General features: G+C 39.5%; 1 protein-coding gene across 1 annotated transcript in view; it reads left to right on the top strand.

Annotated features, from left to right (window-relative positions):
• The window catches only part of LOC131429943 (protein serrate), a 128,810-nt gene that overhangs the window by 17,711 nt on the left and 86,678 nt on the right, over positions 1-24,421 (top strand). The window contains exons 2-3 of the mRNA XM_058594483.1: positions 23,199-23,316; positions 23,407-23,741. Of these exons, the coding sequence (XP_058450466.1) occupies positions 23,199-23,316; positions 23,407-23,741 (453 nt within the window). The remainder of the gene's footprint in view (positions 1-23,198; positions 23,317-23,406; positions 23,742-24,421) is intronic.

Here is a 24,421-nt window from a genome sequence, read left to right on the forward strand (position 1 = left end):
AGAGTGGCCGTTCCTGTTTTAGAAATTCTGTATGCAATTGTGACTAATTCATGTATGTAAATCTCATAGTAGCCCTAAGGATGAAACCAAATTGCTTTCGAAACGTCGGCCTTTAACACGGAATAAACATTGTGTAATAAATAGCGGAAGTGATCGTTCTAATATGTCACCTTTTGCTAACACAGAAATACAACGTTTGAGTATAACAACATTTGGTCCTTTATGCTATGTTTTAATTTTCTATCTTATTTAAACTTAAAACTTACAAATTGGAAGATTCGCTGAGTATTGTGTGATAAAAGTTTCTTTCTTGTTGTTTCACGCAAAACATCTTGGAAAAATATCGAATCAGCAGACTTGCGAAAATTTCTCACGAGACAGAGCTTGACTGCATCATGGCGGAAAAATTATGAATTCTAGGAAAATCGTTAGCCCCGCCAACTACGAGAAAGTGATACTCTGTTAGCAGGTTTCCATTTCTGCTACTTCATTAGTCAGTCTTTTTTTCTAGTCGGTGTGAACTTTCTATTTTTTATAACAACGAGCTTAATTTATAACAGATTCCGATTCTCATTTCAAAATTTCCGAAACGGAAAGTTGAAAGTTGCGAGTTCGAGTTCCGTCTTTAGAGTGAATGTTTAGCATGTTCTCATTTCTGCTCCTCCATTAGTGTGTTTAACCTATCGCAAGCATAACTGTCTGGCAGTGGTTTACAGAAAAAATATGTTTCCATGTGTTTCGTTTATACATGCTTCCATCCAGGATCGAATTTCGATGACTCATTTCGTATACAGAGCAATTCGGTTACCATTCCATCGACCAGCCCCGCCTAAATGAAATGTTTGCATCAAATGGATTCAAACATTACAGAAAGACTTTCGATTCCTTGCAAACGGAAAGCAAACGACGCGTATTTAGTTTATGTTCTTCAGTTTTGTATGCATACTTAACATTTTCCAATCTTACCAATGCTGGAGTTTGCATTCAATGTCTCATTTCTTATCGTAACGAAACCTACCAAACCTTCGTTCTTCTGAGCACCCTTGGAAAAAAGTATGATATTGCACAGTTCTGAATATTTTTTCTTTAGACTCTCCTACATAAAACACACATAATAAGAAAGGGATTATTATTTTTAACCGAACAGTTATTCTTACTAAAAAAACGTATTTTACGTACGTCAAATTATATAAGGATGATATGAAAATTCTAATTTATGAATTGCAAGGAGTGCTGCAGATAGTTTTTATGAATACAAGTTGACATTTTAACGTCGCTTTAAGGAATTTAATACACTTCCGCAATAGGACGTCAAGGCGAAATACTTGATCTATTTTAAGATTTTTTTTAAATTATTTTTGCGTGTCAAATGAATTGTATGTAAAAAAATTGTATGCAATAAACAAACCAATTCACACCCTCTCATGCCGCTACTAACGCAGAAAGCGATAGCACCCAGTCGACGCCGTTCTATTGACCGAACGTCAACAAACGACACACGGAGAGGCATGAGATAGGAACTTGTACGCACTTAGTTATCTCATCTTTTGAAGAACCTCATTTCTGCCTTTCCTTTAGTTACTCTTTTTTTCAGACGTATTATTATTGTGCAAAGTGTTCGTGGCGACTGTGCGTCATAACGAGCTAACAAGCGAAACCGTTTCCTTTTACAATCATCACGCTTGCCAGCTTTTCTCGTACCCGCGACGACAGTTTTGAGGTACTCAAGCATGTATCAGTTCTAACTATGAATCTGGAACTTAATCATAATTTTGGAATATGGAACTTTTTTCTCGAGCAGATTTTGAATCTGAATCTAGTTCCTTAATAATATCCTGAATTCTGCTATAGGATTTCAACTTCAGAATTCTTGAGCTAAATGTTAGATCAGAACTCACAAGCTGAATTGCGCAATTAACTTGAACCAGAAATCAATTGCGGAATTGAGTTTCACAATTTAATTCCGGAATTCAATTTCAGGATTCATTTTCAGAATTCTGAACCTGCATTCTGGAACTAAATTCGGAGCTTGATTCTGGAACTGAATTCAGTTCCTATATTCAGATTCGGAATTCAAGCTCAGAATTTTGTAATAAAACTTCTGGATTCTGAAAATGAGTTCAGTTTCACAATGCTAGAAATTAATTCATGAACTGATTTCTTGATCTGGATTCCGAACCAGAATTTTGCAGCTGAATTTTCCTCTACTGAGTATGTAAACACACCAAAAAAATCTGAATAATACAGGAGACTTAATTCCTCATACGATGTAATTCATAAAGACCTAATTCGTCAAATGACGGATGACGGATTTTCTAATTTTTCTATTGACTTAATGTTAGATTAGCTTGAATTTTACTGGTTTCGACTGTAACTTGCATTATGCTAGCAGGTGCGACTGTATGAATTTAAATGCACCTTTTACCAACCAAGCAGATGTATGCTTCTGTGGCTCAGTTGATTAACAGACGTACATGCGATCCAATGATTCTCGGTTCAAGTCGCGGCGGTTGCTATCAGTATTCTTTTTTAATTTCAACGAATTTCATGTCATGGAATTTTAGACACAATATTAAATGTTCTTCCACGTGAATTTGCGTGAACTGCGACGCGCCTTTACTCACCCGCCTTTTTTCTTTTAAAGAATATCAAATAGAATCAAACTGTTTCTTTCTGACTTGAGAGGCGAGCTACCATCTCTAAAATCGAACACAGATGTTATGACAAGAAATCTATTTAAAATTGGTTCAATTTTTCAATCAAAAGCCAATTAGAATTAGATAAAGACATTACTAGGTGAGAAAAAAATTATTTTTCCGAAAAGTATTCCCCAGAGCCCGAACTCAAATTCGTGGAACTGCTCTGCCAAAGAGCTACCCAGGAGATGAAAGTTAATCGTTGAGGAAAAACAATTACACTTGAGTGTTTTTGTATTTTTATGCGGTTTTTTTTATGTGCATTTCCGAACTCATACGGTCTTTTTAGGCGAACTTTCTTGGGAATTTTTCTAATGCATGAATTCGTGTTTTTTTTATGAGGATTTCCGAAGTTATTTAGTCGGATGCAAATCATGCTTTTTATGGGGATTTCTATAGAATTTTTTAAACGATTCTTGGCGAATTTTCGTGATTATGCGGTTTCTAAAGCGGATTTTCGAAGGCATGCATTTTTTCATGTCATGTGAACTCCTTGAATCAGAAACGTCTCTGGTCATCAACTAGCCAAACCTGTATAACTGATGAATTATACGGCTGACTGAAAGTATTTTGCTCGATTTTTAGGTGTCATGTTTAAAACACGTTCTTGAAAATGAAATTTTTATTATGATTCGTTTATAGTCTTACTGAGACGTAGAGTAGGCATCGAAAATCTCAAATCAGTGTCTGACGGTAAACCAGAGACAGAGGATAGACTTACGATACGACGTGTAAGTGATTACTGGGGAAGGGATTGCCATTGAGATATGACTATCGCGGCGTCCGAGCACAGCGAAGCATGCTCGGTTTGTCTAGTTAATTAAGCTGATTCTTCATGTGGTTTCGCATGCAGGATTGCTTAATTGTCTAAACAATTTCCTTTGATAGGAGCTAGCTACGGGTTCGAGTCCCGTCTCTGTGGTAGCTTTTTCGCGGTTTTCATTATATATTTGTATTCGCATGTCATTTCTCCAATCTGTTTTCCTCGTTAGATACTGAACAAATTTAAAATTTTTATACTTATCAGCTTGTAGTTCCGGTACCCGAAAACGCATTCGTATGAAATTTGATAGGATTCTAGAGAACTGTAAAACCTTTCATGTTGACCTGTAAATTGGAAAATCGTTGCAAAAGTTGATTTTCACAGTGATTGCATAACCTTTCTATATGAGAACAGCCAAAAAAAAAACATTCTCTTGATTCGAATTGGTCTTTCTATCCGCACAAAACAAATGGTTTACCATACTGAAAATTTGTGCAAAGTGTTTTTAAATTCGGAATAAGTTGATTCTGATTTTGTCACCTTTTTCTGTTATCATATAAAATAGCTCAGTTAAAAGACTTACGCATAGTTTGTGAATGTTTACTTGCATTATAAGAGCACTATGGCTAAATCCGAAAATTGATAAATACCAATATATAATTTCTTTATATCAACAAAAATGTTTAGATTTTCTTGGTAAAGATGAAGCTATAATAAAAAAAAATTGAAAACATGACTCTCATCTAGCCAAAACAATAAAACAGTACCGAATCAAATCAATGACCGCACAACATTTGAATGATTTTCTGGGCGTTTTTTTTTTTCAATCTAGTAGTCGGTTTTCTTCATACAGAGAAACCTGCCAACTTAGGTTTCATAAATCTATAGGATTTTCAACGCATGCTTTGATTTTGAAAGCACCGATAAAATGGCAAAACACTAGGAAGTTATAAACAAGTGGCTCAAGTTGATGGGACCCAACATTACACTAGTTATGATGCGTTTTACAATTGCTAAGACCCTGACGCAAAAAAAAAGAACGACACCCGTCGAAGCGGGAGTGAAACGGCGTCGCAAAGCAAATAAAACAGCCACATGACAAACAGTCGGTGACAATCTGCAAAACATTTGCAAAACCCTTTCACAACAACGACCCGAACGGTTTTTGCCACTCGATCCGTCGTCGTCGTCGAGTCTCATAAACAAATCGTCATTTTCCGTACAAAAAGAAAGTCATTCGGTGATAGATTTAATCTAGATCAAAGTAGACATTGACGGAGATGATCTGCTCAGAAACGGGCTTCTGGAAGGGAAGGTATGGAAGATATATATAACGGTGCCGGACTGGCCAAGGGGAACGACACTTGCTCAGACCGCGGCGGTTGAGTAACTCTCCGACGAAACTGGTTTATCTTCTGAACCCAGGCGATGTCCAATCTGTGCGGGGACAGGAAGAAGAGCAAAACAAACCACAACCGTTGACGTTTAATTGTTGCTTCCTACCTTTTCATCGAAGGCAGAAAGGCACTGATGTGAACAATACACACATGCGAGAGATCGGGTATTCTCATCGTCGTTGTCGTTGCCGTTTCCCTTTTTTTATGAGACGAACTAGAACAGAAATTGATAGTTTCCAGTTTAGTGCTATCAGGACACGCGGGGGGGGATACAATCTGGGGGCATCGGGGGGCTTAATAACAGGTTTTATCCGCTGAGCCGGTCTTAGCCTTCTGATAGAAAGATCGGTTGATCGCATGCGGCAGTTTGAGTTTTTTCTCACGTGTTTGCGAGCGCAGCTTCGGCGATCGTCGCCGTTGTCGACGATTTGACGATTTGACAGCTACACAGATAGCGCCACAATCGCACCGTGCAGCTGTTTGTAGCCCGCCATGTTTTCTTCCTGTTCGATGCAGTGACGATGGGAAAAGAAGGCCACTTTTATGACTACTGCGATTCGATCAATCAATCGGTTGGGTATTTTATTTACCTGCAAAGCCGCCGTCGGTCTTCCTTCTTCGAACCTCACTTGCCTCGTCGTCGTCGTTCGATCGGATTTTGTTGCCTTTAACCCTGGATCATCACCGGTCGGGTACTTAAAGCGGAACTTTATTGCCACCTATAAATCCAACGCAGGGGCAATTAACTCCGGAAAATGTAAAACTCTCCAGCAGGGTGCGCGTACTGGAACTAAATCACGAAGAATCGATTGACAGGTTGTTGATCCTCTGGCCGCGGAGCCCACAAGTAGCGGGTATAGTTCCAAGAACAACAACAACAACGAGACTGTGTTAGATTATAAGCAGTGTGGGAAAGACCCCCGCGAAAGCCATTAGTATTCCGAGCGAGTGCCGGACTTGCAGCAGTCCCCTTGGGCCACCGCCCGCTCGTTCTCTGCTATCATGTCTCATTAGAGCTGCAATTCAAGTTCAATAGAAAAATGTCTCGCAGGCTATACAAGTTTTATTTACAACACAACAAAAAAAAAACCGAACAACAACCATGTCATTTGCATTCAAATTGTTTCTTCACACTTGGCATCTCAGAAGGCTGGCATTTGTCCGCAGACGACTATGGGAGCAGCAACGAAGGGGCGGGCGGTTGCTAAGGAAACGGTAGCGAACACGATTTCCCAAAGTCGGAATGTCGGTGAGGCCGTAAATTTCCATAGCATGCTGCGCGCCGTTGTTAGGTTTGTGTTCCTCGAAAAGTCAGAGCCCCGATTTTGGGTATGTCTGCTAGTAGTGACGAGGTGATTTAAATTCTGGCGCACCTGACTGGAATTATACTAGGATTGAGCGACCGTTCGCAACCTGCCCGGCTGGTGTCTTTTTATTATTGGCTTGAAAGGGTCATTTGTGGTACTTGTTTTGGCGTGACGGCGGTGTTAAAATGGTAATCAGGTTCAATACCGAGTCGTTCGAGTTTGTCATGGAATGGATGAGTAAGAAAAAAACGTGTTACCAAAACCGTGGCAAATTTCCGGTCGATCCAGTCAATAGCACAATAGTTCCTCCCAAAACGTGAATTCTAAACCACAGACCCCCTTAAATCACCACTATCGCACCGTTGATCGATCGGCAGTACTATTAATCTAAGCATGCCATGGTGCGAACCGAATTCCTTACACTGCCTTCAGTTTCTTGACGACAAACACGCTACGATTGGTTGGTCAACGAACGACGACCTTCACCAGCGCCTACTCAGCCCAAACTCGACCAAGAAAAGTCGATGGCATCTAGTGAAAGAGTGACAGAGAAAGAAAGCTTCGAAGCTTCTGCCGACAAACCTGCCCCGGGTACAATTAATTGAGCTATTTTACGATTTTCGTTTTCAGTTTGTTGTTTTTTTATGAGAACCGCACGAAAGACACTTTCGGATGTTTCTCGGGATGATGTCATATCTTCCAGGAAATTTTGGCTCGTTCGATCGATCGATCGATCGATCGCTCGGTGGTCTGTTTTTAATTAGAAACGTCATTCTCCTGTCCGTTTCTCGGTCCCCAAATTCAGTAACTATCCGGCTAAAGGTAAGCAACGTCTTTCCGACGTCTGTCTGCGACGATCATGCCGTTAATTGGGAAATTATTCATCATTGGGTTTGCTCTTGATTTTGTCGATAGCCGACGATCGGTAAGATCGGCCCCAACCGCCACCACCACCACCAACAACAAATCTGAAAAACAAGATCCAACACGTTAATTGGGTAAATACTGATGGTGAGTCAAAGTGGCGAAGAATTTATGGTTCATTTGATTCAATTTTCGTCGAATTAACGGCTCCGGTTTTGTGGTTTCTACCGCCATCCTCCACTTTTGTATCGGTTAATGGTTTGTGGATTTTTTCTAATGGGATCCAATTTTCACACGCTACGACAACGTCACTCTTCACGGTCGATCGGCCTGCCGGCCGGCGGGTCCGTTGGATGCCGCGATCGCGATTCGAGGCGACAATTTTTGACGGTCCCACTGGTCATCATGTGCGACGGCGGATGACAATAATCAACTATTCATTCACTCTGGCTCGCAGCGATGGTGATCTCGAACAAGCGCTGGAAGCAGGAACAATGGGTTGGTAAGGGATGAGGGGTAAGGGGAAGGTGTGGCGAGGGACGTGAGAAATTGCCACAGGGCCTTTGCATCTGGTTCCGGCTACAACGTTCGACACACACGGTGTGTGTGTGAGTGTGAAAATCTGTAGAGTCTTTTGTACGGTAGGGCCAAGGTTTTTAGTTCACTCAATGTTGTGTCATATCAAGCTCTTTGATAAACAATCAGAAAAGATGAGGTGGCAAAGTGATTCTCTCGCGAGATTGTTGCATAATATTTATCTGCTGATGAATATTTTTTTTTACTGCTAATGATTATAATCTTTATTTTTTTTATGGAAGAAATTTTATTATGGTAGCTTGTGAATTGTTAACTAACCTTTGAATACTGTACAGAGTATAGAAAAGTTTGGTTCGAAATTCATCGTAAATCTGTATTTTCATTTGAAAAAACGAACGTCAAATTTTACCATTTGGTCTTTCACCGAGTTAAATTTTTGGCGGAAATTTTTGCACATCAAATTCATCGTTGTCTTTTTATTAACTTTTCTCTTCATTTTGTTTCTTTCTTCTTACTCTCAATGTACCACATTACTTTCTCATTCTCAACTTGCTAACCATTTATCTTTCTTTGGTATGCTTCAATTATTTTCTTTTAGTTATTTTGATCATTTCTTTTTATCATACGTCATTTTCTCGAATCTATTTATTTTTTCTCGCTCTCTATCACTTGGTTCGGCTTCTAGTGTTTTTTTTTTCTACTCAAGTTACCTTTTTAATATTTTTTTCTCACTCTTGACTTTTCTCCTCAGTTTTTTGTGTTATTTTTTTTTATATTTCCTTCTCCAGTTCTCTCAACTCGTTTTCTTTGAGTATGTATCTTTGGAGACTCTATTTCTCTTACTCTTTAACTTCCGTCCTAATTCCACTCTGTCACTTATGGTTCGTTTTTCTGGCACCATCAGCTGCTTTATCTTTCCCATTTCCTTCTTACTTCACATTTGTTAATCTTTATCCATACCTCACATTGTCTTTCATATTTGATGTAATTTTTTATCTTTTTTCTTCTTTTTCTCTTCTATTTTTTGGTCAATTTTTACTCTACTCTTAGATCTTAGAACTCTCTAAGTTATATTATCGTATTTCTATTTCGCTCTCTTTTGTCTGTTTTCGTGTCATTCTTTTCTTATTTCCTATCACCTATCTTTTTCTATTTTTCTTTAGTAGCTTTCCATTTTCATCCTTATTCAGCCTTCTCTTTTTCTTCAGCTCTCTTTCTAATACTCTTTATTGTACATTTTTCTTCTTTTTGTGATTCTGTCGGTTTTCTAATTATCAAATTCTTTTCATTCTTTCTCAACTACCTGCTTCACGCCCTCTCAAACTATTGTTTATCTACTTTTACTATTACTATATCTTTCAAAATCATTCGTCACTTCTTCAATTTTCATTCGATCTATTTTCTTCATTTTATCAATCTTCTTCACCGTCGTTTTCCACATTTTACTCCTTGGCTATCTGTTTTCTATTTTTCTTTATCTCTTAGTTCTGTGCACTGTCAATCTGTTAGTCTCCTGTCTGTCTTAATCATTCTCTACGTCTTGTGCCACTCTTACTCACCCTTTCGCTTTCGATTTACCTCTTCTTCACTTCTTCTATTTTCTTTATTTCGCTAGCTCTTATACTATCCTCCGGAATTTCTATCTGTTTTATATGCGTTTATTACATTATTTTCTTTTATTCTCTATAGCCCAATTGCTTTCTACACATTCGTTATCTTATTTTCTTTTACTCTCTAGCCTCTATCTGTCTTTTATGACATTCTTTCATTATATATCCTCTATCTACCTTTTCTTCACTCTCTATTTCTTGGTGCAGGGAGATTCCATTAATTTCCAATGCCCTTCAATCCAATATTCCATTGATTTCTGTCCAACATTACTTTTTCTCATTTTCTTTCTCTTATTGACTAATTCAGACTTTCACTCTCAACTCTTTTTAAATATTTCATATCTGACCTATATTCTCTCTCTCTCTCTCTCTCTCTCTCTCTCTTTCTCTCTACTAATCGCATTTTTCTTTCTCACAATAAAAGTGAAGACCAAGTAATTATTCGCAAGCAATAAAGAAAACTGAATGCAGGAAAATTGTTTGGCTCTGTTCACTTTTGTTTCCCGTTTGATGCAATCATAAGCCGCTTACGATCGGGACGACAATAAACAAATATTAATATAATATTTTGAACAATAAGACGATTTCGAGACATGACTAACAAACCCGATGAGAAAACCGAAGCAATGTTTCCACGACCAAGAGGTCAAATATTATTAAATTCAACCAACAGAAGATGATTTACTAAATAAAATGCACTTCGATCCGAAAAGGTGCCGGAATTACAGTCGAACAAATCGAAAAGTGCTATGAACAGGCAATTCCTCCATTGGTTCGAAATTGATTTTCTCGCATAAAATGTATAACGGCAAGTCGGCTTTACCTAACTGCTAGGATTTTGAGTCGTATAAATGAAAATGGAAAAAGGGTATGACTAATGTTGCGACCCGAAAAACATATTTTATAACTGCTGATTATGACGGGAGCTGTGCCTATCAAAATTTGACTTAAAACTGAAATATTGATTATTACTTAGCTCAATCTTGATTTCGAACAGAATCAAACCATTCCGTCATTTAGAAAAATTTGACATGTTAAGTTATGAAAATAACAATAAACTATAAAATTTGAGAGGCATGCAGTGACCCTATTTTTATTTTTGTCCTCTCGCTTTTGGGTTAATTTGTCTAACTGACACTCTATATCAAGTCACAGTCAACCCGCTACTCAGCCAGGGTGGCCAGTATTTTTTCGGACGCAGTTATATTTCTAATATTTTATTGCACCGAATTTTTGAACTTAAATAGTACCTCCAGTTCCTAATGTGTAGACTTAAAAACTATGTTTAAGGTATTAGAAATTGAAAACTGATTTTAACTAATTAACAAAATTTTTCACACACAGAGAAACAAGAAATAATAACTTTCGAATTCAGAAGCGTAGTGCGCATTTTTGTGGGCATCCTCACTCTCCTTATACAGAACGCTCCGATCGATTGATTTTAATAATATTTCAATAAACTTCAATCGAAAAAGTTTTGGAAAGCGTGAGACACAATTTATCACTCCTTTTACGGACACAGATCATAAGATAAATATCTCACAGGTGGACCAAAGAAAATTTTGACCCACGCCTACTAGGCTTAACTTGTAAATAGGATTTGGAGCAAAGTGTCTTAGCCGCGCTCGAACGCCGTTGATCCTTGACTTGTGCTCTGAATTGTGCAATTTAAGCCCCGACTAGCAATGACTGAGCGACTTATCGAGCCACTATTTCCCGCTATTCAAGTCAACCAAAATCAATAAAACCGAAATGTCTATGCGAGAGAAGTAAAAACAAAAAAAAAACGCTGCAACCTCCGAAGTCGCCGTGTGTGGCTTAAACCAATTCCTGCGGCCCACGAGCGACGGTGAACCTACCTTTGCTTTATTGACTCTTGAAAAATCACACATACTTAAAGCGAACATACCTGTAAGTTAATTAATAATAAATAAATAACTGTTTGTTTATTTAAATTACGTTACCCGTCGCGCTTGCCGTGGTGACCAACCAATCCGGTCGTTGCGGGCTCGACGTTGCAAAACCGGTTCCTTCCGATCGTTCACGTTGATCCTCGGGTGTGGGAATTTCTCTGCCTCGCGGACTCTGCGCGACACGATCAAGTTTTTGCTCTCACACCCAAGCGCGTATGCAGCTTAGAAGACCGTGATGCACTTGCGACGACGGCGACGAACTTCTCCTTGCCATTCCACCTTTTCCGAGATTTGCATAAATCGGGATTAAATCAGCGGTTCGGTCAGCAGTTCGAATCAACGTTCGGATCGAGCGATCGGCGGCCGTTAATTGCGCATGGGTCAGAAGTGACCCATTTTCCACCGTCGGCCAGATTTCGCACCCCGATCAAGCAACAATGAAAAAACAAAACTCTGACCAAACCATTCTTCACACCGTAAATCTGTGAAATTCGGGTTTAATTAGCGGAGTGAATAAATTTTGATGGTCATCCGCGTGCCTTTAACGCAAAGCGGTACCGTCGTTTGGTAATCGTGCACCTCCACCCCCCCCGGCGTTTATACATCACTCCAGAAGACGACGACGATGTTTACGATTGTTTACCGACCCAAGCAATTTCCGGTAGATTTATGAAAGCGCTTCAACTGCCACTGCCAGCAACAAGTAAAAATTCTGCGTTTGCCTTGTTTTTTTGGGAGTGCCGCGCACGGTTGAAAATGAAGATCGTTGTAATTGTAGTTCAAATTTATTTACTAGTGGTGACAAATCACTCCCACTTCCCTTTTACAGGAGTTTACGAGTTTGGGCTTATGTTGACAATGTCGCCACCGTCATGACTTTGCTGCGCACGGTTGCACTCGGGGTCAGGGAGGCTATTTTTCGATTAATAGCAAAAAAGTGGTTGTCGGAATTCAGAATTACAAATTTAACGTCAAGACAGTAACGGTAGGCTGAAATTGTTATCTGTCTAAAGTAATCTGAAGTGAACACCATAAGATCTAAGATCAAACCTAAAGTTGAGGATCTAAGGTTTGAAACTTGAATACTGATGCCATATCCTTAGGCCTAAGATTTAGGAATCAGAAAATAAAAGTTAAGAATTAAAATAAAAACTAACCTCCAAGCCTCAAAATCTAAAACCTAAGACCATAGGCATGAGACCTAAGACATCTGAACATAACTATCCTAAGAACGAATACCTAGGGTCTCTAGGATCTAAAACCTTAAGTATAGTACTTGATATTTAAGATCTACCACCTAATCCTTGCAAACCTTATACTGAGACTTCAGTCCTAAGACCAATTGCTAAGAGTTAAGACCCAAGTTATAAATATAAAAAAATCTGAGACTGAATAACTGAAACCTAAGATTTCCAAGGTCTAAGATTCGATAACTTGACACAAACGACCTTAGCCTGAAGACCTTAGACTTCAGACCTGAGACCGAATCCTGTGACATTGGACCAAACATTTAGGGCTCTGAGCTCAAGAGCAAAGATCTACGGCACAAGACCCAATCACGTAAACATAAAACGTAAAACTAAAGACCCAAGACTTTAGCCATAAATTGATGATCAGAGATCTAAAACCTAAGACCTCTAAAACCTAAGGTCTCAGAGTCTGAGCCCTAAGACTTCAGAACTTAGAACAAAGTGCTGAGACTTGAAGCTTTGGACCTAAAACCTAAGATCTAAGATTTTAGATCAAAGACCAAAAGCTTAAGAATTGAAACATACAAGAACTAAGATTTAAAATCTACGATTTAACTGCTCATACCAAATTTTAAGACATAGAGATCAGAATTTAGGAGCTAAGATCGAAGAACTCCGACTGAAGACCTAATCTCTAAGACCTAAATCTTCAGACATAAATCGAATGATCTAAGACCTAAAACCTAAGGCCTCTAAGACCTCAGGTCTCAGACTTAGAATCCATGAGTTAAGACGTGAATATCAAAACCTGAGACCTAAAATTTCAGAACTCAGATCGAAAAGGTAAGACTTAAGATCTCAGAACTAAATTCTATAACTTGAGGTCTAAAATCTGAAGCCTGAGATCTAAGACCTTAAATTTTAAAACACAGATCTTGGACCTTATAACTTCAAGACTACTTAGAACCTCAAACCTAAAACCTATGATCTGACACCTTAGACTAAAACCTAAGATGTAAGGTTTAAGGGTCAGAATTTAAAAGTGAAGTCCCAAGACCGAAGATATAACATCCAAAATTTAACACCTAAATCCAATGATCGAAGACCTGAGATCTCAGCACTAAATTCTATAAGGTGAGTTCTAAAACCTAAATTCGGAGATCTAAAATCTTATATCTAAAAACTCAGATCTCGGACATTAGAACTAACATCTGAGTGATGAGATTCCAAAACTACATACTTATAACCTTTGACAGAAGACCTAAAATCTAAACCCTGAGACTTAGATTCAGGCTTATGATTCAGGAGCCAGAACCTAAGATTCTTATGATTTAGGAGACCTGAAACCTAATATCTAAGATCAAAATCCCAAGTCATAAGACCTCAAAGACCTAAGACTACAGACCTAAAACATATCACATCAAGTCTCAGAACTAAGATCTGAAACCTGTGATTCAGGTCCCAGGGCCTAAGAACCAAATCCTGAGATTTAGAGCTCCAGACCCAAGTCCTATAATCTAAGAGATCTAAACCGTAGACCTACGACGTAAGACTTAAAACCTATGATCTGAGACCTAAAATTAAAACCCTGAGACCTAAACTTTACGATCTAAAACTTCAGATCGCAGAACTCAGATCTGAGACTTACGATTCAGGTCTAAGATTTAAGATACCAGACCCAAGCCCTATGATCTAGGACCTCAAACCTAATATCTAAGACCAAAAACCTTAGCCCCAAGATCTGAGACCTAAGATCTAAGACATCAAATCACAGAACTACAACCCTAGATTAAAAACCTAATAACCGAGTCATAAAATTCAAGACTCTGCAAGACCTTAAACCTAATACCTTCGAGTCGAGACCTAAGACTTCACCACTCAGGCCTCAAACTTAAAGCCTAAGCCCTTAGATTAAAAGCTAAGACCTAACATTTAAGACACAGAACGATCAACCTAAGGCCGAAGACCTAGAACTTCAGACCTGAAACCTATGACCAGAGACCTAAAATCCAAACCCTGCGTTCCGAAGCTGAAGATCTAAGACCTCAGAAATAAGATCCGAGACCTACGATTCAAACCTTAGACTGTAGATCTATGAACGAGACTTGAGTCCTAAACTCAATTCGTATGACCCAAAACATATTTAAGATTTCAGATTCTGAAACAGGAAACCTGAAATTTAATATCTCTAAGACTGAGATTTAAGATCTACGACTTTACCCTTCAGACCTTAGATTTAAAACCCATGGTCAAATCCTATGATCTTGAATCAAAGATTCAAGGATCAGAACTTAGGAGCAAAAATCGAAGATCTACAACACAAGATCTAATTCCGAATACGTTGGCTTTAACGATATTTGGGCCATCTTTTTGATATAACGATGATTTTGAAGGAAATTTTATTTCATTTGTTTCTATTTACTGTTCTTGTTAAACGATGTTTCTTCGAAAACTGTTCGCAAAAGTAACGCAGAACGCAATTGCTCAATTTCAGAGATGGGAAATAGAATGCAAAATTAAAGTCTATACATACAAATCTCGATTTGTGAAACATCGACTAAACAAGATCTCTTCTTTTTGCAAGTATATCACCGAAGAGACGTAAGAAACTTGAGTTTCATGAATATCACTTAAAGCGCTTCGAAGCTATAAACTAGTGCGAATCGCTTGCCATATCACAATTTTTTTTTCAGAATAACAATGGAATTGTTTTTTTTTATATGTTTTATATAGCATTTCCACTGAACAACGTGATTTTTTATACTTCCCCAGTGGATACGATCTTACATTTCACATCAATAATAATATTGCCCAATATAATTAATTCCTTTCGATGCTTTTTGGATTGTCGATTCGGTCGATTCGAGGCCACCGGAAAATAGTTACAAACTGTCGTCATCGTTGATGTAAATCAGCTCGGTTTTATCGCCGCCCGATTGGTGCTTTATCAGTACCCATCAATCAGCGGTCGCTAGATCGCGCAATGAACGGCCTACGTGATTGACGGGTGACGAGCAACGAGTCAAAGCCTGCCTTCGGAGTAGGCCCACACACTACACCCACTCATTCACCACAAACGCACACACCAACTTTCTAATGGTGCTATTCATTTGCCGCGCTTTCGAGGCTTCGTCGATGGTGTTTTTTTTGTCCTCCAATTGATGTATTTTATTGCTCTATCGTGCTTGGAGCATCCTCCCGACTTTTTTTTATGACAATTCGAATGACAATTCTTCAAGCACCTTCAAGGAAGGGGGGCGGCCGGTTTCCAAAAAATTCAATCTCCGCCATCAACCCACAACGGGGACGGGAGATCATTGGGCGAGACTGAAAAATATGTCATAAATCTCCAATTAGTGCGAGTGAGCCCGCTGCAAACGTTTCACACTGCAATAAAAAACTTGACGAAATTCGATCCCCACTCACGCCCAAAAGTCGGAAAAATCGCACTCTGAAATCCGAATCTCGCGTCGAAGAAGCGATTACACAAATCTCTTTTATTGTCACCCCATCGGCGGGCCGCCGGCACTCAGAGCCGGCGGGACGCGATCGCAAAATGAAAGTTTTGTCGACCTCTGAACGCACTCTGACGGACGGACGGACGAACGGACGAACGGACGCCCCGAAAGCGAAGGTAACTTGATCGAGCAGTGCAAGACTGCAAGGCGAAAAGGGCGTGAGGTGTCGGAATCGAACCGTTTTGTTGTTGTTGTTGTTGTTCATGGTTCTTCGTCTGGTTGATTCTTCCGTCGTCGTCGTCATCGTCGTCCTGCTGGCAGAATTTCGCCATACGATATCTCATCGCCTAGCGTTCCTCCGCGTGCGCACACCGTCATAACCTGAAGCAGTGGAAGACCTTCCTCGCGAGGCCCAAACACTTCTAAGGTGATGACGGTGCTCTGGTGCTGGTGATGGTGGATTTTAATGTTCATGTCAGTTTATGTTCTCTGTCTGGTCCGGTCTGGTTCGCGGAGTATGTCTCCGTTTCACCCGAACATGTTACCCATGTCTGAGATTGCAGGTCTTTTTTTCACCCCGTCTACCGAGTCTCGGCTGAGTGTCCATCCGTTCGAAGGAATGTGATACCTGTATGTTATATTCACACACTCTTCTGGTTCGCCGCTCGCACACACCACCGCTCCGATTCTCGGTGTGGCAGAAAAGGAACCATTTGGACGCGCATCATTGCGCAACAATTGGCCGCCTCATCCACGCCGTACACCGGCCATAGCTCATTTTCAGTAGAATTTATAATTTGTGTGACACTTGGGAGGGGAGGAAGGAATGGGGGGGGTCAATCCGGGACCGTACCGGGGAAAAAAGATGTAGAAGAAAAGCAAGTTCCCTTCTTGGGAACCCCAGTCGAGAACGACGGCATACGGAACGCGTGATCCCGCTCGTGGCGGGGAAGCGCATACGGCTTGAAGTAATTTAACGCTTGCTTTACTTTATTGTCACGTTATGAGAGACCCGATTCGGTTCGGTCCCGGCGACCAGTTCTGAATTTTCGCTTCTTCGATTCGCTTTAATTACCTTTGTGGGAAATGACCACTCCCGGTGGTTTGGTGTCTGGCCACGGTTCCATTTCACCGACCGACTGGTAGTCGTTTTGTAAGTCCGCTGCCGCTCATTACCCCAAGTGTCCCGCGAGGACAGCTGCGCCCGCGGTCAGCGAGAAAAGAAGCGATAGAGATGTTGATTGTTCGTTATGTGGGGAAAAGCACTCCGAAAGCACAGTAGGCGAGGACGAGGACGGCCACGATTCAAAAGCCGGCAAATATGCTGGGGAAATCAAAGTAACCATGTGGCATTTATTGCTGGGTAGTTAAAAAACCGGCGCAACAAAGTAAGCTGTGGGCAGAACAGTGCGTCTGGCTGGGTTTTATTCGTGTCATTTTGCACCGTAAACATAGTCCGCCGGAGACCTGTCAGGCTGAAACATGGTTTCTAAGTCTGTTTCGAAAAAGTAATAATTTTATAAAAAACGAGATTTAAACGGCATTCAAAAAGATTTTCAAGAATCACCTCGCCATCAATGTGTTTTATGAACATAATCGCACTAATAAGCAGATCAGATTATCAATAAATGCGTCAACAAAAGCTAAACAAAATAATGGAAACTTTGAGCAATCGATCTCCAGCTGAGGGTGACTTGAAGCGTCATCGAGCTTGAAGTAGCAACTGGAACCTTTGGAATTTGACGTCTTTCGGTTCTTGCCAGTTCTCGAACGAATTGTTCAAATGAACAACGAACAATTGTTTAGCAAACCACTTCAGGATACGTAATTAGACGAAAAACGATTTAGAATTGAATGATAATCAAATTATTTCGAATCCATCGAAATATTATCGAGTTACAATGTTTCACCTACTTAACGGAAGGACAACGACTCATCAGAGAGTGCTTCGGTGATTTGAGCATGGATGTTTTGGAATTTCTGATTCGTCCTAAGCAAACGATTTAACCATAGAAGCCAGTTTTGAAACAAATTGCCAGGAATTGAAAAAAGATCGAGTTAAAAAAAATCTTTCTTAATTCACCTAGTGATGTGATAATGGCTTTCTCTTGCCATACAAATAGTCTCCTTAAAACGTTTGAGAGAAAAATTGAGCGGTAGAAAAATAACCCGTTTTATCGGTTATGACATTTATACTACTATATCTCCGGATCCAGAAGTAACAGTCATTTCAAATTCGAACTTGATCCTCAATTCAATAGTGGCTTTCAAACGATCCTTGGCTTGTGAAAATGTTTAAGTTTGCAATAAACAGTTCAATTTGAACTGCTCTGCACTGACGAGTCTAAGACGAAACGTAAAGAACAGTTGTAAAAATCGATTCTGAGACAATTGAGCGGTAAGAAAACAACGCGTTATGTCGCTTACGTCACTTATAGCATTACATCTTCGGAACCGGAAATGACACTCTCATTTGCTCATTGAAGTTGATCCTCAATTCAATAGTAGATTTGAAACGAGCCTTGCCTTATTAAAATCGCCTTAGTCATCTCCGAGAAGATTCAACAGTAGAAAAAAAACAAAAAATGGGTGGGTAATGTCAGAGACATAACTGGATATCGTGAAAACGAATAAAACTAACACGTTTCTTCACACATTTGAATATCTAAAATAGTTCTCATAATTTGATATATTGTGTGAATTGTTTCATTTCATTTCTATACTTCCAGAATTATATACTAAAGTACGACGAATTCACGACACATTTATTTTAACACACACAAAAATAATAAGACAAGGCGTTGATACCAAACATTAAAAAAACTATAAATTTGAGCTATTTGTGATTATTTCATACAGCTGAAAATTTTACAATAATTTCCTGATCACATTTCCGATAGCATGGAGAAAAAATAATATTGTTGGGTTAAGTATAACAAGAGACATTCACGATTAAGTTCTACCCATTCTTGTAGAGGGTAAATTTTGAAAAGGTATAGTAAAGTAAGTTTTGTCACTTAGGTCACTTATGCCATTATATTTCCAGAACCAAAATTGACAGCCATTTGATCAATGGTCTTTAAAACGAGTTTAAGCTTGTTTGGAGTTGGTTCAACCATCTTCGAGAAAATTGAGGATAATACATTTGTTGAAAGATGTACGCACATACACACACAGACGTTTTCTCAGTTTATCGAGCTAAATCGAATGGCATATGATGGTTTTCACAATGATTGTATAGCCTTTCTATATGGAAAAGGTAAAAAGGAACTGCAGCAATCAAATTTACACAGAGAAATGTAATGTCGGTGCACACTTTGCACCTTATTCAAAGTGTAACGTCTACAGTAACCCAATTTAGAACCTTTTTTTTATAAGAAAATTTTGCATAAAATCGAATAAATTTTTTTACAATACAATTCACAATTGTAGCAAAAATTATGGATCCGACCTTTCCCCGCAAAAGCTTTGCATTCGAGGAAAATGCAATTAACATTGTTTAACCATCAAAGAAATTATTCGAATCCGGTCCTTTTGGGGACCAACAAATCGATCCCAAAGATAATGATTTTCGGAGCAATTTTCCTTTATTGCCAGTTTTATTTTTGATTCACACCATGTTTTATTGTTTACTCAAAACTTTTTTATGCTTCTGTTATTTCGTGTTTTTGGTAGTTTTGGAGTTTTTGTTCATTCCATGGAAAGAGCCGATTTTCTGTAAATTGTTTTAAATGTAGGTGTAAGTGTTTCTCAAATAGCGTTAACTTTACGTTCCCTCAGCGGTTCAAATTGAACTGTCTAAGTTTTTGCACTAAGCAGTTCAATTTGAACTGCTGCGCACCGGCGAGTCGAAGACGAAACGTAAAGAATAGAGGTTTGTTATGTTTTTGGGAGTATTTGATATTTGTGGTATTTTGGTTCCATTTAGAATTTTTGATATTTAGATATTTTAGTTTTCATAATTTTCAGAATTTCTGTCATTTTAGTATTTTTGATATTGCTGACTGCACCGATATTTTTAGCATTTTAGCTGATCAGATTTATTTTCTCGATTTCGGTTGTCTGTGTATTTCGTTTTTTTTTTAAATTCAATAACTTAAGTATTTTTGATACTACTTGAAGAGTAGATAGAATAGAGTTTAGAGTATCCTTAATCATACAAAGCAGCCATTACTGGATGTCGATTTCATAACATTTTAGGTTTGAGAGATCTTTGAACTTGGGTGTTAACTCTTAGTTTTAGTTTTAGATCTAAGACTTCACTACATGGACAAAGAAAAAGTCGATTTTTTACCGTGAAAGCTTCTTTATTCTTCAGTATAATTTCCATTGTTGAAAAAAAATCAGATTTGTCAAGGCCTTCAAAACAGGCTTCCGATTCTGCAATGACTTCAGCATTCGACGCAAAATTCCCTCCCTGGAGAAATCTTTTCTAGGTTTGGAAATAGATTATAGTCGCTGGGGGCTAGATCAGGAGAATACGGCGGGTGCTTTGCTTTTATGCATGAATGTGCTAGTGCGTCTTTTGCCAAAGCTTGATGAAAACTAGAACTTGTCTGACATTATCAGCTGTTATTCAAACACTAGTGGACAGATTGTCATGAAATTTGGTATTGGGCCATCTAAAGGCTTGTTCTCAACAAAAATATATACAGTTCGAAACTAACACATGGATCAATGTTTATAAAAAAATTTATCTTTCGCTTCAAAAGAAGCTTCAGTTTCAGCGATGACCTCCTCATTTGAGCCAAATCTTTTTCCGTGGAGCATTTTTTAAGATCAACAAAGAGCCAGTAGTCACTGGGGGCTAAATCTGGCGAGTATGGGGTGTGGGGAATCAGATCAAAGCCCAATTCGTTCAATTTCTGAATCATCGACTCGTTGCTGTTTTTGTTCCATCGAAAGCAATCGCGGCACCCACTTGGAAAAAACCTTTTTCATGCTCAATTTTTCATGAAGGATAGTAAATACACTTCCATATGATATCTGTGTCATCTCAGCAATCTCACGGAGCTTCACTTTACGATCTTTCATTGCACGGTGTTTTTACCCATTAAAAAACAATGTTTTATCGAAACACGAAACTCGGTTTTTTCCATTTTTTAAACAAACTACAAAACGACTTTACTCCAACCCTGATAACTCAGCTGTTTCTGGTCGGATCGACTTAAAATTTTGATCCGTTTCAAGCAAAGGTTAGTACTCTAGAAAGACGTGGTTACTGGTTTACTACGAGCGCCATCTCTGCTTTAGTCTTGGGACTTATTGATCCATGTGTTATTCACGTCTTTTCTGGGAGCGACCCGGGACTTTTCATTCCATGTAGTAGATTGTAGAATGTCGTATAGAAAATTAATGATTAATGCTTTTCTGCATAAAACGGTTAAGCTTAGGTCTTAGATTCAAGGTCTCTGTTCATAATTCTTTGGTCTTAGGTATTCGAATTGGTATCCTAGATATTAGTTCTCAGGTCTTAGATCTGAAGTTTCCAATCTTAGAGCTCGGCTCTTAGGTCCTGGGTGTCTTAGTTTTGAGGTCTGAGATCTTAGATCTTTAGTCAATCCCGCACGATATATGGTTGAAATCGGTTCAACCATTTTTTGAGCATTCAGAAAAAAAACATGGAAGGAATAACCCTCAGAAATTTTCCGATTCCGTCGAGCCGAGTAATGTCACTGACATTACCAATCCCCATTTTGTGATTATTCATTGGTTTGGCTCTATGGTATGATGTTTCAAAACTGAACTACTGTTAGTAAAACTAAAACTAGAATTGCACCGACTGGGCATATTTTATGTAGCAGGCTCATCATTCAATCCGGTTGCCCGAATCTTCCAGGTAGCTTAAGTGGCAGAGCATTTCCACAGAATGGAAATAGTTTGTCGGTTCGAGACATGCACTGGGAGAATATTTTTCCAGAAACTTTATTTCCACTATTTCTTCATCAAATGTTTTAATCAAGTGTTACTGAAAATTGTATTTCCGGGTTGGTTGTAAAAAAAAAAAGCTGATATGTCCGAGCCTAGATCTGGAAGGGAGTCCTAGCGACAGCGGGAGAACAGGTAAAAAAAAACAAAGCAACACTGATGACGACTTCAGGTTGTAGTGAAAGTAAAAAAGTATTTGTCTCGAACGTCAAATCCCGGAAGCGTAATTCCATCTTTCGTAAGCCTTCGTCAAATCATACACACGTCACATACGAGTTCCAAACACATACAGTCACAGTCACTCCAGACAACTGGATTCTCACGTTCGTCAGAAACCGTACGTATTTCGACCTTCGGAGCCTTGATTGAGAACCACCGTTCAATGGGACGATCGGTTCGTGTTTAGTTGCGCAATTTGATCGATTGAAGCTGAATAAATCTTGTGACGACAGTGTTTACCCCTTATTTGTGGGCTAACCTCGACGTCGAGTGGTCTCGGTAAATGATCCCATTTTCGAAGCGCCCTCTAATTTGCATTCACTCGCAACCCCCATTAGGAGTGCAAATGTAATTCAACTAAATCATTTGCGCAGCCTAGATCACTGTCAATCTTTCAGCCAGATGCCAGAATTCCGCCCGGTACGAGTTGCATGAGCAACTCGTTGGGGCAAGCAAAACAACGTAGACACACACACCTTCTCCAAAATAGGCCTCTGCGTCTGGTTCGGATAGGGGGAGGAAAGCATCTGCGTTGTTGTTGCCCGCTGACCGAAACCGAAAGCGAAAACCTCTCATGTAACTTATTTGAATAATGAAATCATCACACCTAATCATTATTACTGTTGCTCTCTATGGGAAGATTTTTGCTTTTTTCATATTCTCCTCCTTCGATCTCCGTCAATCGAAGTGCGAACAGATCGGACCGAGAGGCTCTTCACCTTGACTAATTGATACTTGCGAGAGTGAGGCTCCGGGCAATTCCATCCCGGAAAGAAGAGATACCGAACAACCAACCAGTAATCAGCTGAAATGGGGCTGACCGGTGACAAATCGCCGCTGCCAAATGACAGGGTTTTGTGTTGATGACACACTCGCTTCGGCTTCGGATGCTGCTGCTGCTGTCGTTGGCACGAGATAGGAAGCCATCTGTCGGGTCGTTGGAGGAGGGGGGGGGGGGGGGGGGGGCAGCACAAAACAAACACTGCCTGATTGAACTTAATGCCCCGTAATTATTAGCTAATTGATTGCGCTATAATGAATAACGATTTTTGAATTGGGGGCCTTCGTTTATTTCCATCTTTTTTTTTCGTCATTCGCCTGCTTCCCGATACCGATCTTTATCATCTTCCTCATCATCGTTGTCCCATAAATAATGACAGTTTTCGGCGGGGAGTAGATTGCATACGGTTTTGCTGCTAATAAATTGGTATCATTTTTTAAACTGTCCCCGATTTTCTTCATTTAGCTGCTTCACACTACATTCCTTCTTCTGTGGCTGCGTTTAACTAATCGACGTTTTTCTCCTCCGTTCGCAGGTTTCCTCGTCGGGCTTCTTCGAGATGCAAATTCTGGAGATAGCCAACACCAACAGCCATCTACTGTCCGGATACTGCTGCGGTCTGCCGGCGGACAAGCAGCAAACCCAAACGACCGGTAATTTTATATGGCGTGTCGTGGCGTGTGTGGTTTATTCTAACTTTTGTTTTGTTTTTTTGTTTTTTTTTTGGTTTTGTGTCCCATCAGGATGTCCGGCATGTTCAACGGCGTTCAGTTTGTGCCTGAAGGAGTACCAGGGCACGACGTCCAGTGCCCAGCAGCAGCTGCTGCTGAAAAGCGGTGGCCAGCAGACAGGCGGCGTCATCATCGGCGCTGGAGGAGGAACCCATCTGCAGCGGGGGGAAGCCCTGGAACAGCTCCAACTTCAGCAGCAACAACAACAGCAACAGCAGCAGCAACCCTCGGCCATGTACGGGTGTGCATTCGGGAATGCCAGCACCCCGGTGCTGGGAGGTTCGAGCTTTGTTCTGTCCGACTCGGAAGTCGGCCGGGTCACGCTGCCCTTCACGTTCCGGTGGACGGTGAGTCATGCCCGGATTGGGTTACCCTTTTTTTTACTGTGGGTACGCTATTTAAACAATCGAAAAACCACAAAACGGAGTTCGTCACCCCGACGGTTCTAGAGTTCAATCGTTTGTTGTTTTTGACGGAAGACAAAAAAATTGCATTCAGTGCTGCAGACAATGTTAACTTCCGTGCTTTTCAGACGACGATTTTATGGGCCCTTACCGTTGATATTTAATCATTTTTTTTGCGTCAGAGTATCAATCAGACTGTAGAATAAATCAATCATCATCTCTTGAATTGAAAATAAGGCGCTTATTTGAGACCTTTGCTTTTGGTTCTCTTCGTCAATGCAATCTTATCAATGTTCATAATTGTTCCACCATTTGGTAACCTTCCTAATTGTTATACATCAAAATTTTAGAGTCGACGAAACGAAATAATGTTTATTCATAAAAGAAGTAGTTGCAAATATATTCATTTTAATGCTACAAAGTCATATTCCTGTAAAATCAATGTGAAAAAAATACTTATTATTGTTATTATCTAAATTCGAAAACGCAGAATAAATAGAGATCTCAAACGTTACCGGGGGATTTTCCAATAAACTCGATTTCAAAAAAATGAAAACTCATTACAATTTTTGAAAAGTCGATCAAAAAACTTCTGTTCTTTATTTGATTAATTAATAATTTCC

This window comes from Malaya genurostris, chromosome 1 (genome assembly GCF_030247185.1).
Source record: "Malaya genurostris strain Urasoe2022 chromosome 1, Malgen_1.1, whole genome shotgun sequence".
Classification (NCBI taxonomy): domain Eukaryota; kingdom Metazoa; phylum Arthropoda; class Insecta; order Diptera; family Culicidae; genus Malaya; species Malaya genurostris.